This window comes from Heteronotia binoei, chromosome 10, assembly GCF_032191835.1.
Source record: "Heteronotia binoei isolate CCM8104 ecotype False Entrance Well chromosome 10, APGP_CSIRO_Hbin_v1, whole genome shotgun sequence".
Lineage (NCBI taxonomy): Eukaryota > Metazoa > Chordata > Lepidosauria > Squamata > Gekkonidae > Heteronotia > Heteronotia binoei.
Genome location: NC_083232.1, coordinates 31,388,865 through 31,409,907, shown reverse-complemented (window position 1 = coordinate 31,409,907; position 21,043 = coordinate 31,388,865). Strand labels below are relative to the sequence as shown.

At 39.2% G+C, this 21,043-nt stretch overlaps 1 protein-coding gene across 3 annotated transcripts in view; it reads right to left on the bottom strand.

Moving 5' to 3' along the window:
* Positions 1 to 21,043, bottom strand: part of MPP7 (MAGUK p55 scaffold protein 7) — a 141,572-nt gene that overhangs the window by 43,531 nt on the left and 76,998 nt on the right. For all 3 annotated transcript variants that reach the window (XM_060248278.1, XM_060248279.1, XM_060248280.1), the window contains 2 exons: positions 20,838 to 20,902; positions 2,121 to 2,291 (listed from right to left, as the gene is read on the bottom strand). In XM_060248278.1, coding sequence (XP_060104261.1) covers positions 2,121 to 2,291; positions 20,838 to 20,902 — 236 coding nt within the window. The remainder of the gene's footprint in view (positions 1 to 2,120; positions 2,292 to 20,837; positions 20,903 to 21,043) is intronic.

Below are 21,043 nucleotides of genomic sequence, written 5' to 3'. Positions count from 1 at the left end.
AGAAAAGGCCTCCAAGCACTGCAGAGAGGAGCATTTAACAATCAATCTTTTAAAGAGCAAAATTCTTGTTTTCTCGAAAATGTTTATCAAGTACATATGGCGAATTGATGGCCATGAGATTGAACAAGTTAAAGTGTTCAGATATTTACCCGAAGTGTTCCAGCTGTTTGGCTCATGGTCAGCTCAGCTTTCCCATGTAACTGAGTCTGCCCAAAGAGTGGCTACAAAAGGGGGTTCTCACATACCATATGCACTGAAAGTCTTTCAGGGCAAGTTGATACCCCAGTTTATGTATGGTTCATAGGGGTGTGTATTCAGGGTTACCTGAACCAAAAATATATCTGAAAAACACCTTATCAGTATTTTTCAGTTATAGTTGGGCTTCCCAAATATATTTGGGATTTTTTGGGAGAGCTATAAAAATCCCGCCTCCCTCAAAAAAATCCCCAATATATTTGGGAATTACAAGCAAAACCAGGCTGCCCAACAGAGTCCCAGCCAAGCTCGTGGGGAGAACTCTCCTTGCAGGATTGGCTCCTTGGCAGGCTCTGGTAGGCTGCCTGGTCTAAACTGGGCTGCCCAGCAGAGCTGCAGCAGAGCCTAAACCCCAATTCTGTCCAAATATCCAGGAAGAGCAAATGATTTTTAAACTTCCCTTCATCTTGTTGGCCATTTTAAATAAAACTATCCTTAAGGTAGCAAGATTCTGCACACTGTCTAGTATTTTAATAATGTTATTACTCTTAATTAATATTACTGTTATTTCCCTGCACAGAATGTCTATTTTATGCATCCAATGTGTAATAATAAACATGAGTTCTCTACAATGCATGGAGAATTTTTGGAAGATTTCACAACTTGTCCCTCCATAAGGAAGAGATTTGTGGTCATTGAGGCACATTTATTGTGCTTCATTGTCTAAAGTGTGCTTAACAAAAGGACAGTTTTTAGAACTGTAGAACTTTTATGAAAATCAAAAGAATATTTGTGGACAGCTCTCTAACATTATGAGCTACACATCATTTTTTTAATTCAGTGGGCTAATTATCTTTTTAATTAAGCAGGATTTTGACAATATTGGTTCTTATAGTTACAGATGTTCCTGACAGTAGCCGGTTCTGATCAAGCTGTAGGAACCTAAAATAAGTGAGCTGCTGAGTGAGGTTGTAGAAGCTGTGGTTAAATTCTGCTCCCCCTAAATAAATGAGCACTAATAATACCAATCTGACCACAGTCCCGGTTCCAAGACACAGAAGACAGAACATGTACTTGCAGTTCATCAAGAAGCTAGGGCTACATGGTCATATATTCCTAGGGGGACCAGAAACTGGAACAAAGGAACTCTTATCTGGGAGAACCGGGTTTGATTCCCCACTCCTCCACTTACAGCTGCTGGAATGGCCTCGCGTTAGCCATAGCTATCACAGGAGTTGTCCTTGAAAGGGCAGCTTCTGTGAGAGCCCTCTCAGCTCCTCACAGGGTGTCTGTTGTGGGGGGAGAAGATATAGGAGATTGTAAGCTGCTCTGAGTCTCTGATTCAAAGAGAAGGGCTGGGTATAAATCTGCTGTCTTCTTTTTCTAAAGTGCCCAGGAATTAGTTTATTAGGGTTCAATGCATTTCTGAGTCAAGAGACTACTCCAGGGCAAAGAACCAATTGCTTCTGAAGAACTTCTTAGCTCTATGCTGTAGGAAACTACACATTCTCCACTTCCTAAATGGATCAGACACCTATACCTCAGAATCAAAGCCAAAGCCACTTCAACTATGAAGGGCAAGAGGAGCTGCCTTATATAAAACAACAACTTTCTCCTCTACCCTTTTATTACAGTCTATTCCCCTCCAAATTGTGCCCCAGAAGTACTGTGGAGGTTGAAGTGAGGGGCTGCATAGAGAAGACAGAAGTTACAAAATTGCCCTTTGTCGCATAAGCAAGTGGCAAGCAAACAGAGACAGGCCAATAATTATGACATTCACTGAGAAGTTGTTCAGTCCTTATTTTTGCAGCTTCAAAAACACTCCCATCTTTTAGCAATCTCATTTGGCTAAGGGGGGAAAACAAGACAGTTTAAGCTATGTTGTTTTAGTTGACCTAGCTTCCAAGTTCAGAAACTAAACTTACCAACCAAGACAACAAGTCTGTATTTCTCATTAGGCTGCCGTCTATATTTTGCTACTTCCTCATAGGTTGGGACATCTGCTGTATCATATTGATCACTCTTCTTACATTCATACATAGTCTTGTTTGTTTTTCGGTCTTTTCTGCTCAGGCGAAAGCTTCTCCTAAAACCAGCTGTAGTCATAAGATTTTAAAAAAAGAATCAAATGTTAACTGTAAATCAACCAAACAACCATCCCATATGCAATAAACATGCCTTTGAGTGTGCTGCTTGCAGCTTTCCTTCAGTGTCAAAATGCAAGCTGCTACAAAGGCACTGCAAATAGCTCTTCCTCCAAAGTCCTGATTTCAAGGAGTATTTGTTGCAGAAAAATGAAAATGTTTTAGAGGAGTTTGTAAAAACCTCACTGTTTACAGGAGACAGAAATCTGTTTAACACACTGAGAACATGAAAATGTCCACATATTCAAATGCATTGCTGCTGCCATGAAGATTAGGGAATTTTGCATTAAATGAGAGAAAAAGAGAGAAACAATTATTTTACACAGAAGAGTCCCACAGGCTACAAAATGCCAATTCATCTACACATGTTCCCAGTTATAGCTAATATCATATATTCAATGCCCGCATTTGTTCAAAGAAAGTCAGTTTAATGATTAACGTTTCTTTAAAAGATTACTAATGTCACATCCTTGCATGATGTTAATCAAATGTTGACAACTGTAATAAAATAATATTAACTGTGATAACCAATACATCATTGGTATTACATTAAATATTGCATAAAACAGACAACTAACAAAAACATATTCAACGTATTATGCAAAAACACAAAGTTTTGAAAAGTCAGTATGTTAGTTAGCATGGCCAATAAAAAGAATTTCCATTTCTTTAAGTGTCCTAGAGCCCAGTTCTCTGAACATATGTATCCTGTGGCTCACTGAGAGCAGCAATTCAGCTTCAACCACAGCGGGGGAGATCAAGGCATTATGCTGACTCACATGCCCGCCCTGCCATGCTGCCTCATCTCTGGCTCCAAAGTGGGATTCTACAACTTACTTTGAATCTGGGCTGGGCAACAGTGACATGTACCTCCTCCTGTGACACCCCCACCTACTAGGTATCCCAAAAGCAGCTGCTTGCATGGTGAACTGACTCTACAACCACCATGTCAGAGTCACTGAGGCTGCATTAGGTATCAGGATCAACCATAATTTATCTGTTCCTTGCCTTCTCTGTCTCAACCGCTGTCTCCAATATACTGCAAACTATAGTGCTGCTCAAAAAATGTGGTATGAAAACGTGGTTTGGTGCCAATCAGCAATCATTGACTTATTGGACAGTCTGCATTCAGACATTCCAACTGATTGGGCTCTAGCTAATAACCTACAATGTATCATGATGTTGGGATGGAATTTCAAAGAAAGCAACTTGCCCATCAAGTCTCAAATCAAGGTTCCCACACCCAAGTTTACTAATACACATTTTCTTACACAAATTATCACATTAACAAAAGGAGGTTTATATATATTTTTACTATTTAAATACATAGATGTCCCCCTCTTCTCCGCTTTTCCTAGCAACAAAGCTAGGAATTGTGTATATACTAGATTCAAAAAATCCTTCCCCAGAATCTGTGTTCTAAACTTAACATGTGTAGAGGATGACTTCTATGTACCTGTCTTGATGTAAGTACCAATCTGAGTAACTATAAACCCAAATATCCTTCATATAAACCAAGCCAGGAGGAGGCATTAAATCTAAACATGCTCTACGGAGTCTGGATTGCTTACAGGCAAAACAAACTTTCCTCAGAAACTTAGAAAGGCGATGAATATCCTAAATCTCTGAAATAATATGCTTCTGATGGCTTATCTTCTTCAAAATTGATTTGGAGAGGGAATATCGCTCATGATACAGCACATGTGGCTCATAATAAGGTTCAAGGTTCAATTCCTGGCACTTCAAGTGCTGGGAGAGACTTCTCATCCCAAGATCCTGGAAAGCTTCTGCTAGTCACAGTGAAAAATACCCTGCTTGATAAACCAGTGATCTCACTCAATGGAATGGCTGATGGGAGGCCAGACCACCCAGGGTCAGGAGATGCATTCAGTTTTACAACCTCTGCAATATTACTTCAAATGAAACATTTGGACACTGAAGTCAATGATAGCCTGCCACTCACTTACATGGGGGAAATAGGGTCTTTCTGCAGAAAGTCCTCGGTGGAACCTAAATCTGTATCTGGCAATCCTAGTTTCTGAGACAGAGAGGATGTCTGATTTTCCCAAGTGTATTCCAAACTTATCCAATACCAGGAACAACAAAATCTCCACTACTTTGTCACATATCACAAAAGATGTGACTACTTTTTATGACAGATGATTGGCAAGTATCCATCATTTTTTATTGTCTGGTTTTGGTTCTAATAGTTTATTATTAAAAATTATACTATTAAACTGATGTGGTCAGTGGGGATATAAATATTTTAAATACGTAGGGACTCCTTCAGTCAGTGATTAGGCACTAAAGAGGAAGGTCACACTGGACTATGATGAAATTCATTCAGCAAATGTCTCTTTTCAGCTAGAGTCTCCAGGTAATAAATTCAACTAGGCATCTGAACGCAAACCGAAGTTCCTTATAAACATTACAAATTGAGATTAGGTAAGGAATAGGAATATAGCACTGTAACCCCACCTATAGGCTCTGGTCACCCACGTGCTTTGTGGAGGGCAGAGCCAGGCTGCACTGTGGCCCGGGCAACCCTCAATAACACTTGGCACATGGAACACTGAGACACTCTGTACATTCTAAACTAGGCTTGGCACACAAACACACTGTTACCCCCTAGGCTCAGTACATACTAGTATTGAGCAAGTGAAGATAAGTGTGCACAAATCTCTTTGTCTCTGGGTTAAGGTGGCCCTGGAGCAAACGAACATCAGGCTAATCCCATCATTCTCCCAACTTATATGGAATGCACCGACTTGGGAAAAGGTCCTTTTAAAAAACAAATTAATTATATTATTAACCAAAATCAAATACAAATTTAACAAACTGTAAACAAACATAAATTTACAAACAACCTCATTTTACAGTTTCAATATTTTGTTCAGAAATACCAAGTTATATCAAATAAAACAAAACAAAACATGTTTTCATACAATATAGTTAAAATACAACAATTGTATCAACTTAGGAATTTAGTGGTATACAGAGTTAGTTGGTAGTTTATCGTACTCTATTAAAAATGTTACAACTGGGTACCAAGGTTGTATTACTTTTTTCTCATATAATTGAGTAGAGGTATAAGATAAAGTCTTTTTCTTATGAGAACCTATCTCGGTCTCCAATCTTTGTCCTCTGTCAATAACACCTTGGGGTGTATCTGTCTCAATATTTCCTGTTAAAACCCTGTTTCCAACTCCAGAATCTCCTGCTCCAACTCAGATATTAATTGCTTTCCTGCCTCCATTCAAATAATCTAATCACCCTATTTAGTTTCAAATTCTTGCCCTACCTTTTCAGCAATGGGCTAGCAACAACTATTAGGCACACCCAGTAGTCATCACCCAGCTTCCTGAGATCCTTTGTCTCAGCAAAACCCATCAACCCACTGTTACACACATCATCACACCACTTTATAACCGCATCCTGCATTGTTCTAAGGAACATCCCAACCACCTATGCCCCAGGATACATTTTGCCTACTTAAAGAGGCACTCTAGACATGCTTAGGTTTGTGTGTTCCTGGATCCAATCACACTCAAGATGCTAGTCATCTTGTCCCTCTTCTCCATGGACTTCTGCTCTTCAGACAGATAGCTATGAACCTTCAACCCAACCCCCCCCCCCCCCCAAAAAAATCTTACTCCCTATCTGCTCCACTAAAACCTGTTTTCTGGTGTTCCTATGTGTGTTAGTTTAATTCAGTTTCTGTTCCATGGAAAAACAGTCCTCTGTCCAGTTCCTAGCAGCTCTTGACAGACACACAAGAAAAACTATTATGGAAATTATGCTTATTAATCAAGAATCCATAACAAATTAGGCATTTTTCGAGGACAGAAATGAATGAGTCCTTGCCTGCAGGCTCACAATGTAAAATTAAATATTCAATTTAGGCAACCTGAATGAAGTTTCACACTAATTATGGACAAATACAGTACATATATCATTTTCCAAAATAGTAAACATTTCAGGTACTGCTCCAATCTGCAGTAAACTAATTCAGAGTACAATCCTATGCAGCCCTCCTAAAGCTCACAGAAGTCAACACGCCTAGAAGGATGTAATGCTGCTTAGGATTGCATTGTAAGTACATGTAATTTCTCACATAAGAATAAGCCTTCTAAAAGGCAAAAATGAACTTGTCCTTAGAGTGGTCTACCCACCACAAATTTTGTTAGTCTCTGAGGTGCTACTGGACTCTCATTCTTTTCTTTTGCTACAGGCAGATTAACATGGCTACCCATCTTGATCTATCTCTTGCACTCTTACTCTTTCCTAATCCTATGCAGAGTTTCTCCAGTTTAAACTCACTCTTTTCAACAGACTTAGATTGGAGTTAGTCTACATATGATTTCACTGTTAATTTCGTAGAGTATTATGTAAGCACTGGACTTGAATGGTATGATATTTCCAGGATTCTACTCCATATCAAAACCATTTCACTATGGTCGAATTGAGTTAAAATTTAGAACATTATTCTTTACCTTTGTACAGTACCCGTTCCTGAGTCAGATATCTGACTAAGGGAGCTTTGATTCTTGAAAGCTTATACCCCAAAAATCTTAGTCTCTCAGGTACTACTGGACTTGAATTTAGCAGTTCCACTGCTGACAAACACAGCTACCATCTGAAATGATCTTTTCCCAAGGAGCTCAGATTGGTATATACAGAGATTATCCCATTTCATCTTCACTGCACTGGTAAACTGCACTGACGTGGATGGCCCAGACTAACCTGATCTTGTCAGATCTTGAAAGCTATGCAGGGTCAGCCCTGATTAGTATTTGGATGCAAGACCACCAATGAACTCCAGGCTTTGCACAGGCAGGCATATCAAACCACCTCAGAACATTTCTTGCCTTGAAAACCCTACGGGGTCAGAGTAAGGCAGCTGCAACTTGATGGCTTCTTCCACCACCACTGTAAGGTAAGTTGAGTGCATCATGACTCAATAAGTTTCATGGTGACTGCACATTAGAACTTTAGGCCTCCCTAGTTGCAGCTGAACACTCTTAACAACTATGCAATAACTGAAGTTACAACAGAACAAACCTTTTGTTTTTAGAAATCTCACTACTAAAAGACCTTAAAATGTCGAATTTATAGTGTCTCTCATTCATTTGTTTCCATTGCTGCTAAAGCAGTTCAGAAATTAACTTGCTACAGAAGGATGTCATGCAGAAATTTTCTTGTTAGAGCTATTTGTGCATCTATTTTAATGATCATCTCTTTCTTCAATGGAAAACTGTCCCTCTAGACTGTTTGGGAAAATCTTAAGCAAAACATTAAATTTCATATCACTGTAAATAAAATTCTAATTGTCTGACCACATAAAAATAGCCAGGATCATTACAGATACAGGAAAAACAGAAACGTTCATTAAGAGGCAAAAGATATGGGCACTCAACAAGTTTATACCCATGTACTACAAGGCACTACCTAGAAAACTCCTCTGCATGGTCTACAAATGGCCTGGCTGAGGGTGCCAGTCGATAGCTGGATTAGATCTTCTGAATCCATTCTGCTAACAGTAGCACTTTCTTCCAGCACCACAGTTAGCAAAATAGATATGCAGGGTCCAATCTGTTGCCTCACAAGCAATACACGCATGCCTCTCTTAGCACAAAGAATGGATACTTCCTTAAACAGGATGGATAAGACTTACAGCCTAAGCATGGGCCTCTTGATTGCCACTGAAAATGATGATAAAGGGAATAGCCATAGTTGCTGGAAATATCAATTGTGTTGGCATTTTTCTGCATTAGTCAGTCATTAGTTTCTTCTTCACAGCAGAATAGTTTTTATCTCAGTATGATTAGCCAAGGGAGAGAAACTGACCAGGGTGATGACAAATCTCTTGGAAAACTGAATGTCCATCTTCACAGAGAAGGTTTGCAGAGTGGTATGTGACAATTGGAGCAGGAAGGCAAAGAATAGAGAATTTCCTCCCTCCCTTTGTACTAACCCAGTCCACAAATTATTGAAAGACTCCAATCTTACCACAAAATGGACTAAATGTCATTAGCTAAATCATTTGTGACACCTGTACAAGGGTTTGATAGTCTCATAGGTTCTTATTCAAAAAACATTTTGCTACATTAAATTACTATGCATTCTGTTTGGAAGAACAAACTCTTTTCAAACATATATTTTAGGTTTATAATCTGTGATATTCAAAAACTTGCGGGCAGTTATAAAGTATTGTAGAACGAAAAGAGTTTTCTGTCATAAAGCAAAAAATGCCACCACAGCTGGAATATCTCCACCAGTTCCACCATTCTCAATTTTTACCTTCTGCTAAATATATCTAGCGGAATAGACAAACTTCTCCACGAGCTGCAATCTACTTTCAATACAACATTCCTATCCAAAACAGTTCCTGTCTTACTTGTAATTGCTAATCACACAGAATGTGATTTAAATGCCCATGAGACATTAATCTTGCTTAAGCTAAGCAGGTCTGGGTCTCATTTCATAATCATATACAATTATGAAGGCAATTCTTAGTCAACAAGCATTTCCCTCATCTTCCTATAACCCCTTTACCTGTCATGTATTTTTTCTGGTGGCAAATTCCACTCAGAAACTTTATATGGTCTGTTGCTTTAAGGATAGACCAGGTACTTCATTTCAGCTTCATGGAGACTAAAACTATCTATAGCTGCATTATAGCTAAAGGGAACCTCCATGTTCAGAGGTAGTATGCCACTGAATACCAGCTGGAGGACAACACCTATGAGAGGATAGTACCTTCCTGTCCTACTTGTGGGTTTCCTGGGAACTACAAAAACAGACTAGATGAAGTTGTACAACGAGGAGCCAGTTCAAGATAACATCATCAAAACTCAACAACACTAATTTCCTCCCAAACTTCCAGAATTTCACACAAACAGTACTGTTCTTTTCCAGATCAGGATCCCTCTTCTGCACCAACTTATAACATGTGACCAACTTAATTTTTATTATCTACCATTGTTCTTCCTCTGCTCTCTAGAATGTTAGTACCATTAATAGCCATATGGAAGAGGAGAACCAGTTTGGTGTAGTGGTTAAGTGTGCAGACTCTTATCTGGGAGAACTGGGTTTGATTCCCCACTCTTCCACTTGCACCTGCTAGCATGGCCTTGGGTCAGCCATAGCTCTGGCAGAGGTTGTCCTTGAAAGGGCAGCTGCTGTGAGAGCCCTCTCCAGCCCCACCCACCTCACAGGGTGTCTGTTGTGGGGGAGGAAGGTAAAGGAGATTGTGAGCCGCTCTGAGACTCTTTGGCGTGGAGGGTGGGATATAAATCCAATATCATCATCATGAAACAGTTTTCTAGAATGGTTGAGAAAAGTGGAACTCACACCTTTTCTTCCTTCTACTTATATTGTAACAAGAGCACTTTTTTATATCTAATAACCCCCAAAGGTCTCTCTTAAAAAAAAAAAGTCTTTACCAAACAAAACAAAATGATGGCGGTGTTACTGGTAATGATTCTCTTGTGGTTCTAACCCAACTGTTGAAGTCAAATATCTTAGACGACATCTAGCTGGACATAGGCTGGACACAGTCAGCCTAGTATGTTTGATTAGTAACCAGTGCATTACCAGGGGCATTAGATATAATATTTCTTGACAGCTTTTCCCCCAATCAAGAAAGTGTTTTGACATTTTCTCTATTTCAATGCTTACAGATAGTAAGGAAATCCTTTGTGTCAAATCCAGTGAGCCATTTTTTAAAAGATTAACTGACCCACAACATGCAAACATGCCCATTTGTTACGTACAAATTCTGTAGCACATCCAAGAAAAAGCTGAGAAAGAAAGTATTTTGTAAGCAACTGCTCACCTATAAGGATTCCACTGTTGTGACCAGCACATTCAGCTTCTTCTAGATGAAGTGTAAAAGCATACAGAACAAAAGCCAAGAAATAAAGCAGAATAGTTAGAAGCCCAGCCATAAATGCAAAAAGAAGTGTTACTTAAAATGACAATTGTACAAAGCATAGCATAAAAAGCCTTCAATATGCCATTGCCTAATAAATCAATGTATTGTTCTACAGTTCTGCAAGAGATCCCAGAACATAGCAGCATGCATACTTAACCTTTCACCTTTTTATTGCCTTCTGCATGACAGCAAATAAAAAAATATTTTAAAGAAAAATTCTACTTTATATTACAAGGTAAATATGACAGCTGAAATAGATATGCAGAGAACCATATTTAAAAAGAATACTGAAGAGTTTTTGCATTGGCTCAATGGATCAGACAGAAAGGTTTTTTTTAAATGACTACAGTCCTTTTGTTTAATATAAAATAGTAACAGTTCTAATATTTTTAATGTGCCATAAGTCCTTTGATAAAGCAAGGTACAGGTTTCCAGAATGATAAACAGCAATATAGGTTATTGGGTGGGGGAATCAAAATCTTCAGTTGATCTGTTTACTAGTATGCTTTATTCAATGGGCTTACTCTTAAGAAAGACGTGTTGGCATTGCAGCTCACTTCTGTCAATGGGAGAATGTACACAGAACCCCATATGCCTTTGCTAAGTGCACTGGAAATATTTCTCTGTGGACACAGTAGCTTGCCCAGGGACTTCTGTTACCACGATTCTTGAGATCAAAACTAAACAGCAGTAATGAAATCAATGAATACTACTACTTAATGTACTTTATTATCTGTAGTTATAGTTTTAATTGCTTCTAGATGACCTAGCTCATCTATTTGATAACTCATCTCTGAAATCCAGCTACATCCAGCTGGATGTTTGGTGAATAAAGTTACTGGTCGATGCAGGAAAACTTGTACATGTACCTTCAATTTCCTCTGAGAAGCGCAGAAGGAAAAAATAGGAGGCAGAGTGATTACATGGACTGAAGACACAGTGGAACAATTAAAAGTTTAAAATTTAGGGAATAAAACACCTACCACACTTAACTGCTTCCTCAGCTTAGAACAGCCAAAAAACAAACAGACATGATTCACATTTTAAAACATTATTTTCAACACTTAATGAAACTGGAAAAACATATAGTTCCAAAACAGCATAAAGAACATACAAGCTCATCCTTTTCAGTAGTACAAACTACAATGCGCATATATGTACAAGAGGGACACTTGTTGAAAACAGTCTCCAGCCAAGTTTGTTTGGGGAGACTAACAGAACCTAATCTTTTTTTTTTTTTAAAGATTTTATGTCTCCAAAGGCTGGTGCAGATTTAGTGCTTCCCACTTTTTAATTATAGTAAAGGACAGGAGCCAAAGAATCCTGTTTTCCCTGTTTAGGTCCTTCTGCCCTTGGGTATGAATCCCTCTTCTTCCCTTCACCATTATATCTGTGCTGACCTTAATCATAGTTAAAGCCAGGGCTTTATTTGTAGCAGGAACTCCTTTGCATATGAGGCCACACACCCCTGATGTAGCCAATCCTCCAAGAGCTTACAGGGCTCTTAGTACCGGGCATACTGTAAACTCCAGGGGGATTGGTTACATCAGGGGTGTGTGGTCTAATAACCAAAGAAGTTCCTGGTACAGAAAAGCCCTGGTTAAAGCAAACCAAAGGGTGTTTGTATTCCAGAATTTTAACCAATTTCAAACCCTGGTGATAAGTTCCTCTAGTTAATATTAACCACAGCGAGCTATTAAGACATTAAAAACAAACGAAGAAAGGAGGAGGAAAGGGAATCGTGCAATCTGACAAATTCCTGGACAGTGGTTAGGGAACAGCCTTATCTTTACTGGCCTTAATATAATTTAGTTTATCCACAGAAAAAATAACTCTATTCAAATTGAATTTTCCATTCAGAAGGAATAAGTTCAAATCTATTTTTACACTAAGATCAATGTGATTTTTCTATGGGTTAGTGCCTTCTTCAAAGTTCTTGCTGGCCCCTTTCCTTTGCTCACTACCTGTGATGCAATGATGTAGTCTTTCTTTGAATTGTTCTCTGCTCGCTTGCCCAACAACCTCCCAACGAGTGCTGCTAACCTTATTTCAGATGACATATCCCCTTGGACCATAGATTGCTTGCTCATTTCTGATGCAGAGCTTGTGCCATGTCACAGAGAGCTGCCATAAAAATGCTTGCCTTCTCTATTACACCTCTCTCAGTCACTCACACTCTCTCACACACACAAACACAAAGTGAGAAGGCATTCTTCTTTTATTTAGGAATGATATAGCAGTTGGGATTTTTTTTGGGGGGGGGGGGAGGAAAAGCAGCCAAGCTCCAACTGGAGAACACCTCAGAATCCTTTTTTAAAAGCTAGAGATGTCAGTGGTTGAACCTAGGAGTTTCTGCATGCCAAGCAGATGCTCCACCACTGAGCCACAGCCCCTCTCAAAATTACAAGAGGTGATGTACTTAAAAATGGGGTGTAAGATCTTGAAGTGCAACAATAAACTTCTAATGAAACATCATATTGCTATGCTACGAGACTGAACTCCAGAAGAATGCTATGCTCACAGCAACAAATACCCCAAGACATGTGACCTAGACTCTACAAGAAAGTTTTCATAATACAAAAATCAAAGTCTGTCACATTTGCTAAGAATGGTGGTTGAGAAGTAGACCAAGTAATTCTCAAAGCCAAAAATAAGGCACCAGCTCTGAAATAATGGCAAGTTTGCATTGCATCTAGCTTTAGTGACAAAGAGAAACCTACATAAAGAATGTTCTAGTATTGCCTTGCTTTTATTACACCAGAAGAGTGAACAGCTTGCAGATCTTGAAAGGATTACTGCAAATAGATGCAAAACCTTATATATTTTACCTTCAGAATTTGCCTAACACATAAAATTGGTATTATGTGCAATTCTCAAAAACTTTTCCTACTAAAAAGTTCTATAATCCGCATACTCTCAGTTTTTCATGAAATGGGTTTCAAAATTGAATGGCCATGCTCTCGATGACAGGATTTAAATATGAAAGTGCATAAATTTTATTTGGCTTTAGTTAAATATTTTTTCTCTCCTGTAGTGAAAATAAAATATGGAATGTGTGATTTAATACCATTTATTTTTAAAATACATAACTCATTTTTCTTAGATATAAGCCTATTAAATTTCTCACTAATTATGCTCCCTTCTCAATCATGTGAATGAGATATTTCTTCCTTTCAGTTGCCACAATGTAAAGAAAAAAGCATCTATCATTATGGCAAAATTCATGTTGGAAAGTTCCCTGTTGAAATAAGCATCAAATATTCATGCTAGTAAATGGCTTTTTAAAATTCTACTCAATTCTCTGCTCAGATAGCCCATGCTAGCCAGATCTTGTCAGCTAAGCAGGGTTGCCAGTAGTTAGTATATGGATGGTCACACCATCAAGAAAGTCCAGGGATGCAACATTGAGGCAGATGATGGCAAACCACCTTTGACCATCTCGTCTTAAAAACCCTACAGCAGGGGTGTAGAACTCAATTGTTATGAGGGCCAAATTTGACATAAATGAGACCTCACTGGGTCGGGCCATGTGTACCTATTTAAGATTAGGTAGCAGAGTTATAAACTTAAAAAAGGACACAAACACAAATATATTTTTTAAAAAACTTAAAATGTTTAAAACATTAACACTCATTGGTCTTAAAGGTGCTTTCTTTGTATTTCTCTCATATGATCCAGGGAACTGAGCAAAGGAAGCTGTGGCTCTTTCCTTTCTTCCCCAGGGGACCAGGAGGGGGAGAAGCCTCAGCCAATAGAAGGAAGAGAATCTTGGTTCAGTAGGTCTGCTGTGTGACTGAAAGAGCCTGGCAAAGCAAACTATCCCCTCCTCCCCAAGGGAGGAGCCTCAGCCAATGGAGAAAATAGAGGTTTTACTCTAGTTCCTATGTGATTCAGCAAGCCAGGAAAAACAAGCTATTATGCAGAAGGAAACAAGATAGAGGAAGAAGGGTACAGATGACAGCCAGTTGCTTGGGCGCCTGATAGGAGCCCTCCAGGGGCCTGATTCGGCCCCTGGGCCACATGTTTGACACCCCTGCCATTCTGTGTTGCAAATAAAGTGGGTGTGATGTAATGGTACTTTCCATCACCACCACCACTTCTCTTTACCTGGGTCTCCTCTCTATGCAGACCTCTGGTCAGTCAAAAAGACTTCAATCTCTCACACAGGAAGGAATATCTAGTTGCTATGCCCAGTGGAAATGTCAAAAAATTGCATGCATCAACATAGCCACACCACATGGTGCCATGAAAGGGGTTAGCTGTTGACTGGCTCCATGATGTCTGAATCATAACAAAGTATAGCTTTGAACCCATGTGCCCCAGGCCCAAGCCCTAGCCTGTTTTCTAACAACTACCGGTACTTCACACTGGCTTTCAATCTGCACTTTCCTTGCGTTATTTTAAAAATTTTTATATCCCACACTTTTTAATTTACAGGATCTCAAAGCAGTTAACAAACATAATATACAAACAAAAACTCTTTACATTGATCTTCAAATGAAAGAAAGAAGTCCAAAGTAAACAAAATGGCTGGTGAAAAATTAATCTTTGTATCAGGCAAAGCTTCAACAGCTTGGAATCATGAGGACAGATGAGATGATAGTACTTCATAATGGTGAAAAAAGAGATGATAGTACTTCATAACTGAAAAAGAGCTCTAATAGAGTTAAGTTGCCTGAAAGTTGCCAGGGCAGGGGGGACCAACTTCCAGCTGAGAGTCAGTTTTCTGATATCTCCCACCACTCCCATAAGGTTGCAGTGAGAGACTTCTTGGGTTGGTGGGAGGAAATCAGAATGCTGACCCAATACAAGGGGCTCATGCATCAAGAAGTATGGGTACTTTTGGGTGTCCATTCCTCACACTGAAAGAGCCCACTCTGCACCAACTGGCTGGAAAGGGGGAGGTCCATGCCCACTATTACCCAGCAAGACACTTTCTGGGAAAGGGAAGGAATTAGACTCTGAACACAAACAACCAAAACATGGACTCCTAATTGACAACTGGTGTTCTGATCCCTCACACGTGCCTCTGGGAAGCCTCAACAAACCCACAAGACAGGGAAGTGCAGCAGCCCAAAGGGCCAGTGATGAGACAACTGTTAATGTCTTGAACATAGTTCTCTAACAGAGTTTCAACCTGTTACCTGTTAATACTGGATTGACAAAGATACCACCTGCAGCCCCATAACTCCCCACCCCCTGCCATTATCCCTGGGCATCACAAAGGCTTATGATGTTCACAATTAATGCTAATTAATGCTCAAAAACTTTTGACAGAGTGGAACAGCAGCAATAGTGGTAAATTTAAAACCTGGATCGCACCCATCTATGACTACCCATCAGCAAGAGTGGTTTGTTTAGGTATAATCAGAGTACGGATAAGGATGGCAATATCTTGCTTTTCAGAGTAGTGGTTAGTATACCAACTGAGGCTGGTAAATTATGCTGCACATTGCAAAGGAAATCTGCATTTCAACCTGCTGATCTGACTCTTAACAGTACCTCAAAATGGTGAATCTGTTTCTTTAGGTAAAATTCAATCCTGTCTAGTACTGATCAAACTGTGAGATCTTGATCAGCAGCATCGTTGACAAATAATGCACTAGTCTCATATGGCCTCAGCAAACCCATTATGTTGGGGATAAATGCCACAAGAGAAATAATTATCTCCCAACCATTTTCTGGTCCTATCTGGCTATCAGAGTTCTGTGCCGCCATCCCAGCCAGGTAGCCCAGAAGGATAGCAAGGTCAGTTGTACTGAAAGCTTCAGAGGGATTCCAAAGAATCAACATGTTTATGCTTCCCCTACTAGTTCCTGATAAGGGCAGTCCATGGGGTTTTAGTTCCAAAGCCAGGTCCAAAGCAATTGAAATGAACTGGAAAATCTAACTCATCCAAGATACCTTGGAACTAGCTACCACATGCTTAAGCACCTTGCAAAAAAAGGAGGGAATATTTGCCACAGAACACTAGTTACTGCGTCTTTTGCATCTAGTCACTGCTTCTTCAGAAGGGGTTTCGTAGTTGCCTCAATCAATGCACTGCCCTGTCCTTTAATAAAGCATTTACTGTTTCTGGGATCCATCCCAACAATCCTTTTTAGCAATTTAGAAACAGTTGAATATAGACAACATAGGATTGAATCCAACCATTTTCTGTTGGAGAAAATGAAGGAATAGTCCCCATTAACTAACAGGAAGGGGTGTAGGGGAGGAGATCATGTCTTGAGGTGGGAAGGAGATCATGGGACCTGCATAGGCAAAAACCATCTGGGATGTGGGCTACTATAGTAAAAAAGAGGAATTCTGTGTGATTAAATAAAAAAGTTGGTTGGGTTCAACTCACAGGCTAAAGGCCTCCAAGCAACTAATAAATAATATATAACATAAGAACATAAGAGAAGCCGTGTTGGATCAGGCCAACGGCCCATCAAGTCCAACACTCTGTGTCACACAGTGGCAAAAAAATTTATATACACACATACACTGTGGCTAATAGCCACTGATGGACCTGTGCTCCATATATTTATCTAAACCCTTCTTGAAGGTGGCTATACTTGTGGCCGCCACCACCTCCTGTGGCAGTGAATTCCACATGTTAATCACCCTTTGGGTGAAGAAGTACTTCCTTTTATCCGTTTTAACCTGTCTGCTCAGCAATTTCATCGAATGCCCACGAGTTCTTGTATTGTGAGAAAGGGAGAAAAGTACTTCTTTCTCTACTTTCTCCATCCCATGCATTATCTTGTAAACCTCTATCATGTCACCCCGCAGTCGACGTTTCTCCAAGCTAAAGAGTCCCAAGCGTTTCAACCTTTCTTCATAGGGAAAGTGCTCCAGCCCTTTAATCATTCTAGTTGCCCTTCTCTGGACTTTCTCCAATGCTATAATATCCTTTTTGAGGTGCGGCGACCAGAACTGCACACAGTACTCCAAATGAGACCGCACCATCGATTTATACAGGGGCATTATGATACTGGCTGATTTGTTTTCAATTCCCTTCCTAATAATTCCCAGCATGGCGTTGGCCTTTTTTATTGCAGACGCACACTGTCTTGACATTTTCAGTGAGTTATCTACCACGACCCCAAGATCTCTCTCTTGGTCAGTCTCTGCCAGTTCACACCCCATCAACTTGTATTTGTAGCTGGAATTCTTGGCCCCAATGTGCATTACTTTGCACTTGGACACATTGAACCGCATCTGCCACGTTGACGCCCACTCACCCAGCCTCAACAGATCCCTTTGGAGTTCCTCACAATCCTCTCTGGTTCTCACCACCCTGAACAATTTAGTGTCATCCGCAAACTTGGCCACTTCACTGCTCACTCCCAACTCTAAATCATTTATGAACAAGTTAAAGAGCATGGGACCCAGTATCGAGCCCTGCGGCACCCCACTGCTTACCGTCCTCCACTGCGAAGACTGCCCATTTATACTGACTCTCTGCTTCCTATTACTAAGCCAGTTTTTGATCCACAAGAGGACCTGTCCTTTTACTCCATGACTCTCAAGTTTTCTAAGGAGCCTTTGATGAGGAACTTTATCAAAAGCTTTCTGGAAGTCAACGTAAACAACATCTATCGGGTCGCCTTTGTCCAGGTTTGTTCACCCCCTCAAAGAAATGTAACAGGTTAGTGAGGCAAGATCTTCCCTTGCAGAACCCATGCTGAGTCTTCCTCAATAACCCATGTTCATCAATGTGCCTACTCATTCTGTCCTTGATAATGGTTTCTACCAACTTTCCCGGTATTGAAGTCAGACTGACTGGTCTGTAATTTCCCGGATCTCCTCTGGAACCCTTTTTAAAGATAGGGGTGACATTTGCTACCTTCCAGTCCTCAGGAACGGAGGCAGATTTCAATGAAAGATTACAGATTTTTGTTAGAAGATCCACAAGTTCAACTTTGAGTTCTTTCAGAACTCTCGGATGTATGCCATCCGGACCCGGTGACTTATTAGTTTTTAATTTGTCTATCAGTTGTAGGACCTCCTCTTTTGTCACCTCAATCTGACTCAGGTCTTTCAACACCCCTTCCAAAATTAGTGGTTCTGGGGCGGGCAAAAAGTTCTCGTCTTCCACAGTGAAGACGGAGGCAAAAAATTCATTTAGCTTCTCAGCCATTTCCCTATCCTCCTTCAGTAATCCTTTTACCCCATGGTCATCCAAGGGCCCCACTGCCTCCCTGGCTGGTTTCCTACTTCTAATATATTTGAAGAAAGTTTTATTGTTGGTCTTTATGTTTTTTGCAATATGCTCCTCATAGTCCCTTTTTGCCTGCCTGATCACAGTCTTGCATTTGATTTGCCACAGCCTGTGTTCCCTTTTACTAATCTCACTTGGACTGGTTTTCCACCGCTTAAAGGAGTCCTTCTTACCTTTTACAGCCTCCATTACTTTGTTTGTTAACCACGCAGGCCTTTTCTTATGCCTGTTATACATGTTATACATGTACTGATTTATCCACTTTCCCCTTCCATTTTCTACCAGAGTTTGTTCTTCCATTATTTCATGCTACTGTATCACATTTTGTTATATTTTTTTGAAAGAAAAGTATTTTCTATATTACCCTTCAAATCATTATGTAGAATATTCAAGCAAATACTAGTTTTTCCATGCAAATAGTGCCACTCCACTATCCTGTCCAACTTCAACTCTGCTATTGCAATAATCTCATTTAAGATAGCACCGCTACACTCATTCTGCAGAATGACAGGCAACTTTATAGCAGAATGTATGACCTTCATACTAATTTTTGGTGCATGGTTATGCAATAGATAGGGGAATTCTTCCTTTCAAAGAATTTGCTTTGATGTAATGTCAGTTAATTTAGATACATACCAGAACGTTATGCCAGATTGCTCCTGGTGCGCTTTAATATATATATACTGTATATATGGCTCACATTTCTGAGGTAAATTAATCATTTTGATTCCTATATTTTGATCTAATCTACCTGTTTGTACAGTCCTATCTAGTACAAGAAGAAAGACAAACTAAGTTTGGCTGAGCGAACAGAAATAGCAGCCATTAATATAAGGACACAATATTCCTTGATAAGCTCTAAGCACACTCAAAAGCATGATGGTGGTAATGATGATACAGAATGCGAATCTGAAAAAGTAATAAATATCAGACTTCTTAAGGAGGCACACACTTGAATATATGTTACTTCAGGAGATATTTAGTTGGACTCAACAAAGGAGGTAAAGGCAAAGGGATAACCATATCTTTGTGTGTATTTTGACACAGCATTGTAGGTGGAAAGATCATTTACATTCACTTTAATGACCTATGAAACGAGAATAAATTAACATGACTACAGAATCATAGGAATGAAAAGCTATTTATCACATAATTTCTTGCTTGAAATTCTGAGAGACTGACATTAAGAAGCTATCACCTGAAACTTCAAAGAAATAAACATGGAGTTAGATGAACTATACTTCAGTGCCTTCACCGTAAACATGGAATTCAAATTATTCTCCAAACATGTAATGTCTCAGAAGAGCTTAACAAGTTTTAAAAGTTAATTCAGGCAGTGAAACAAAAGGGGTTAATGTCAACATTATATTTATTCAGTCATCAGACATCTTGCAGTGGGAATATAAAAGATGACAGAAAAGAGATCTACTGGAGTGTTAATAATTTAACAGGCAGAATTAGTAACAGAAATTAAAGAATACTAGTTGACTACTGGAATCAGGGAAAATTGTTATAAATTATTTTCTGGATAGTATTATATACTAGATAATTAGCAAAGATCTCAGGAGAACAGACTGAATTGGAAATGTGGCAAAGAGAAAGGGACTTTATTTCATATATAGTGGGGATACGTTATGATGGGGAAATTTCATAGTGCACAAACATATTGCAGAAATGGTACACAAGTAATGTGAATGTTCTCCAATAATTTACATTTTTCAGAAAGCATAAAAAGAGATATTGAAGTTTCATCATAAATTTAATAACTGCACAAGAATGATGGTCATACACAAATGGAGAAACCAAACGATATCATGGAGAAAGGCATGGCTTTTAAGAATATGCCAAATTATGTTAGTAGATAAAATTACAACTTATGGGGGAAAGGGAGAAAATGTTGTAAATCAATTTTAGCTACAACAAAAAAAAAAAGGTCACTATTTATCCAATAATAGAATAAGTACAATTCCCTGGATGGAAAAAAAAGAAGCTGTATTTGAGTGCATTTAAGTAAATAAGCACACTAAGGAGGAAGGTAAATATTGTGGTGGTTTATAGTTTGCAGTAATTTTTTTTAAATGCTATGACTTGACTTGGAAAAAAATGAAAGAACTGTTCTGAATATAAAAACCAGTGAACGACTTTTAAAAGTTAGACAGGTAATTATTTGTTTTAACATTTGCTTTCAGCAAACAAAACAACCACTTTCCTTTAATGAAGTTATAGTGTTCATCCTAAAGGACTACCAACTTGGGCCTATCAACAAGGATAAAAGCAAAAAATCAAAATCATGCTGATTCAAAGCATTTTAAGTGAGACCAAGAGAGCGTTTTCTTTCACAAGATAACAGACTTACATGATTTTCGATTTGAAATTTTCAGTGGCTGAACCTGAACATCGGATCGTCTTAATGCAAGTCTCCTATAAAGTAGTTCAGAGGAAGACAATTTTAATTGCATTTTGGGATTAGTAAAAATTCAGTATCAGTTTTTTTCCATAGCAGCCTTTTTCTTTTCACCCTCCTGAAACAATACAATCTATTCAAGCGCTACACAATACTGG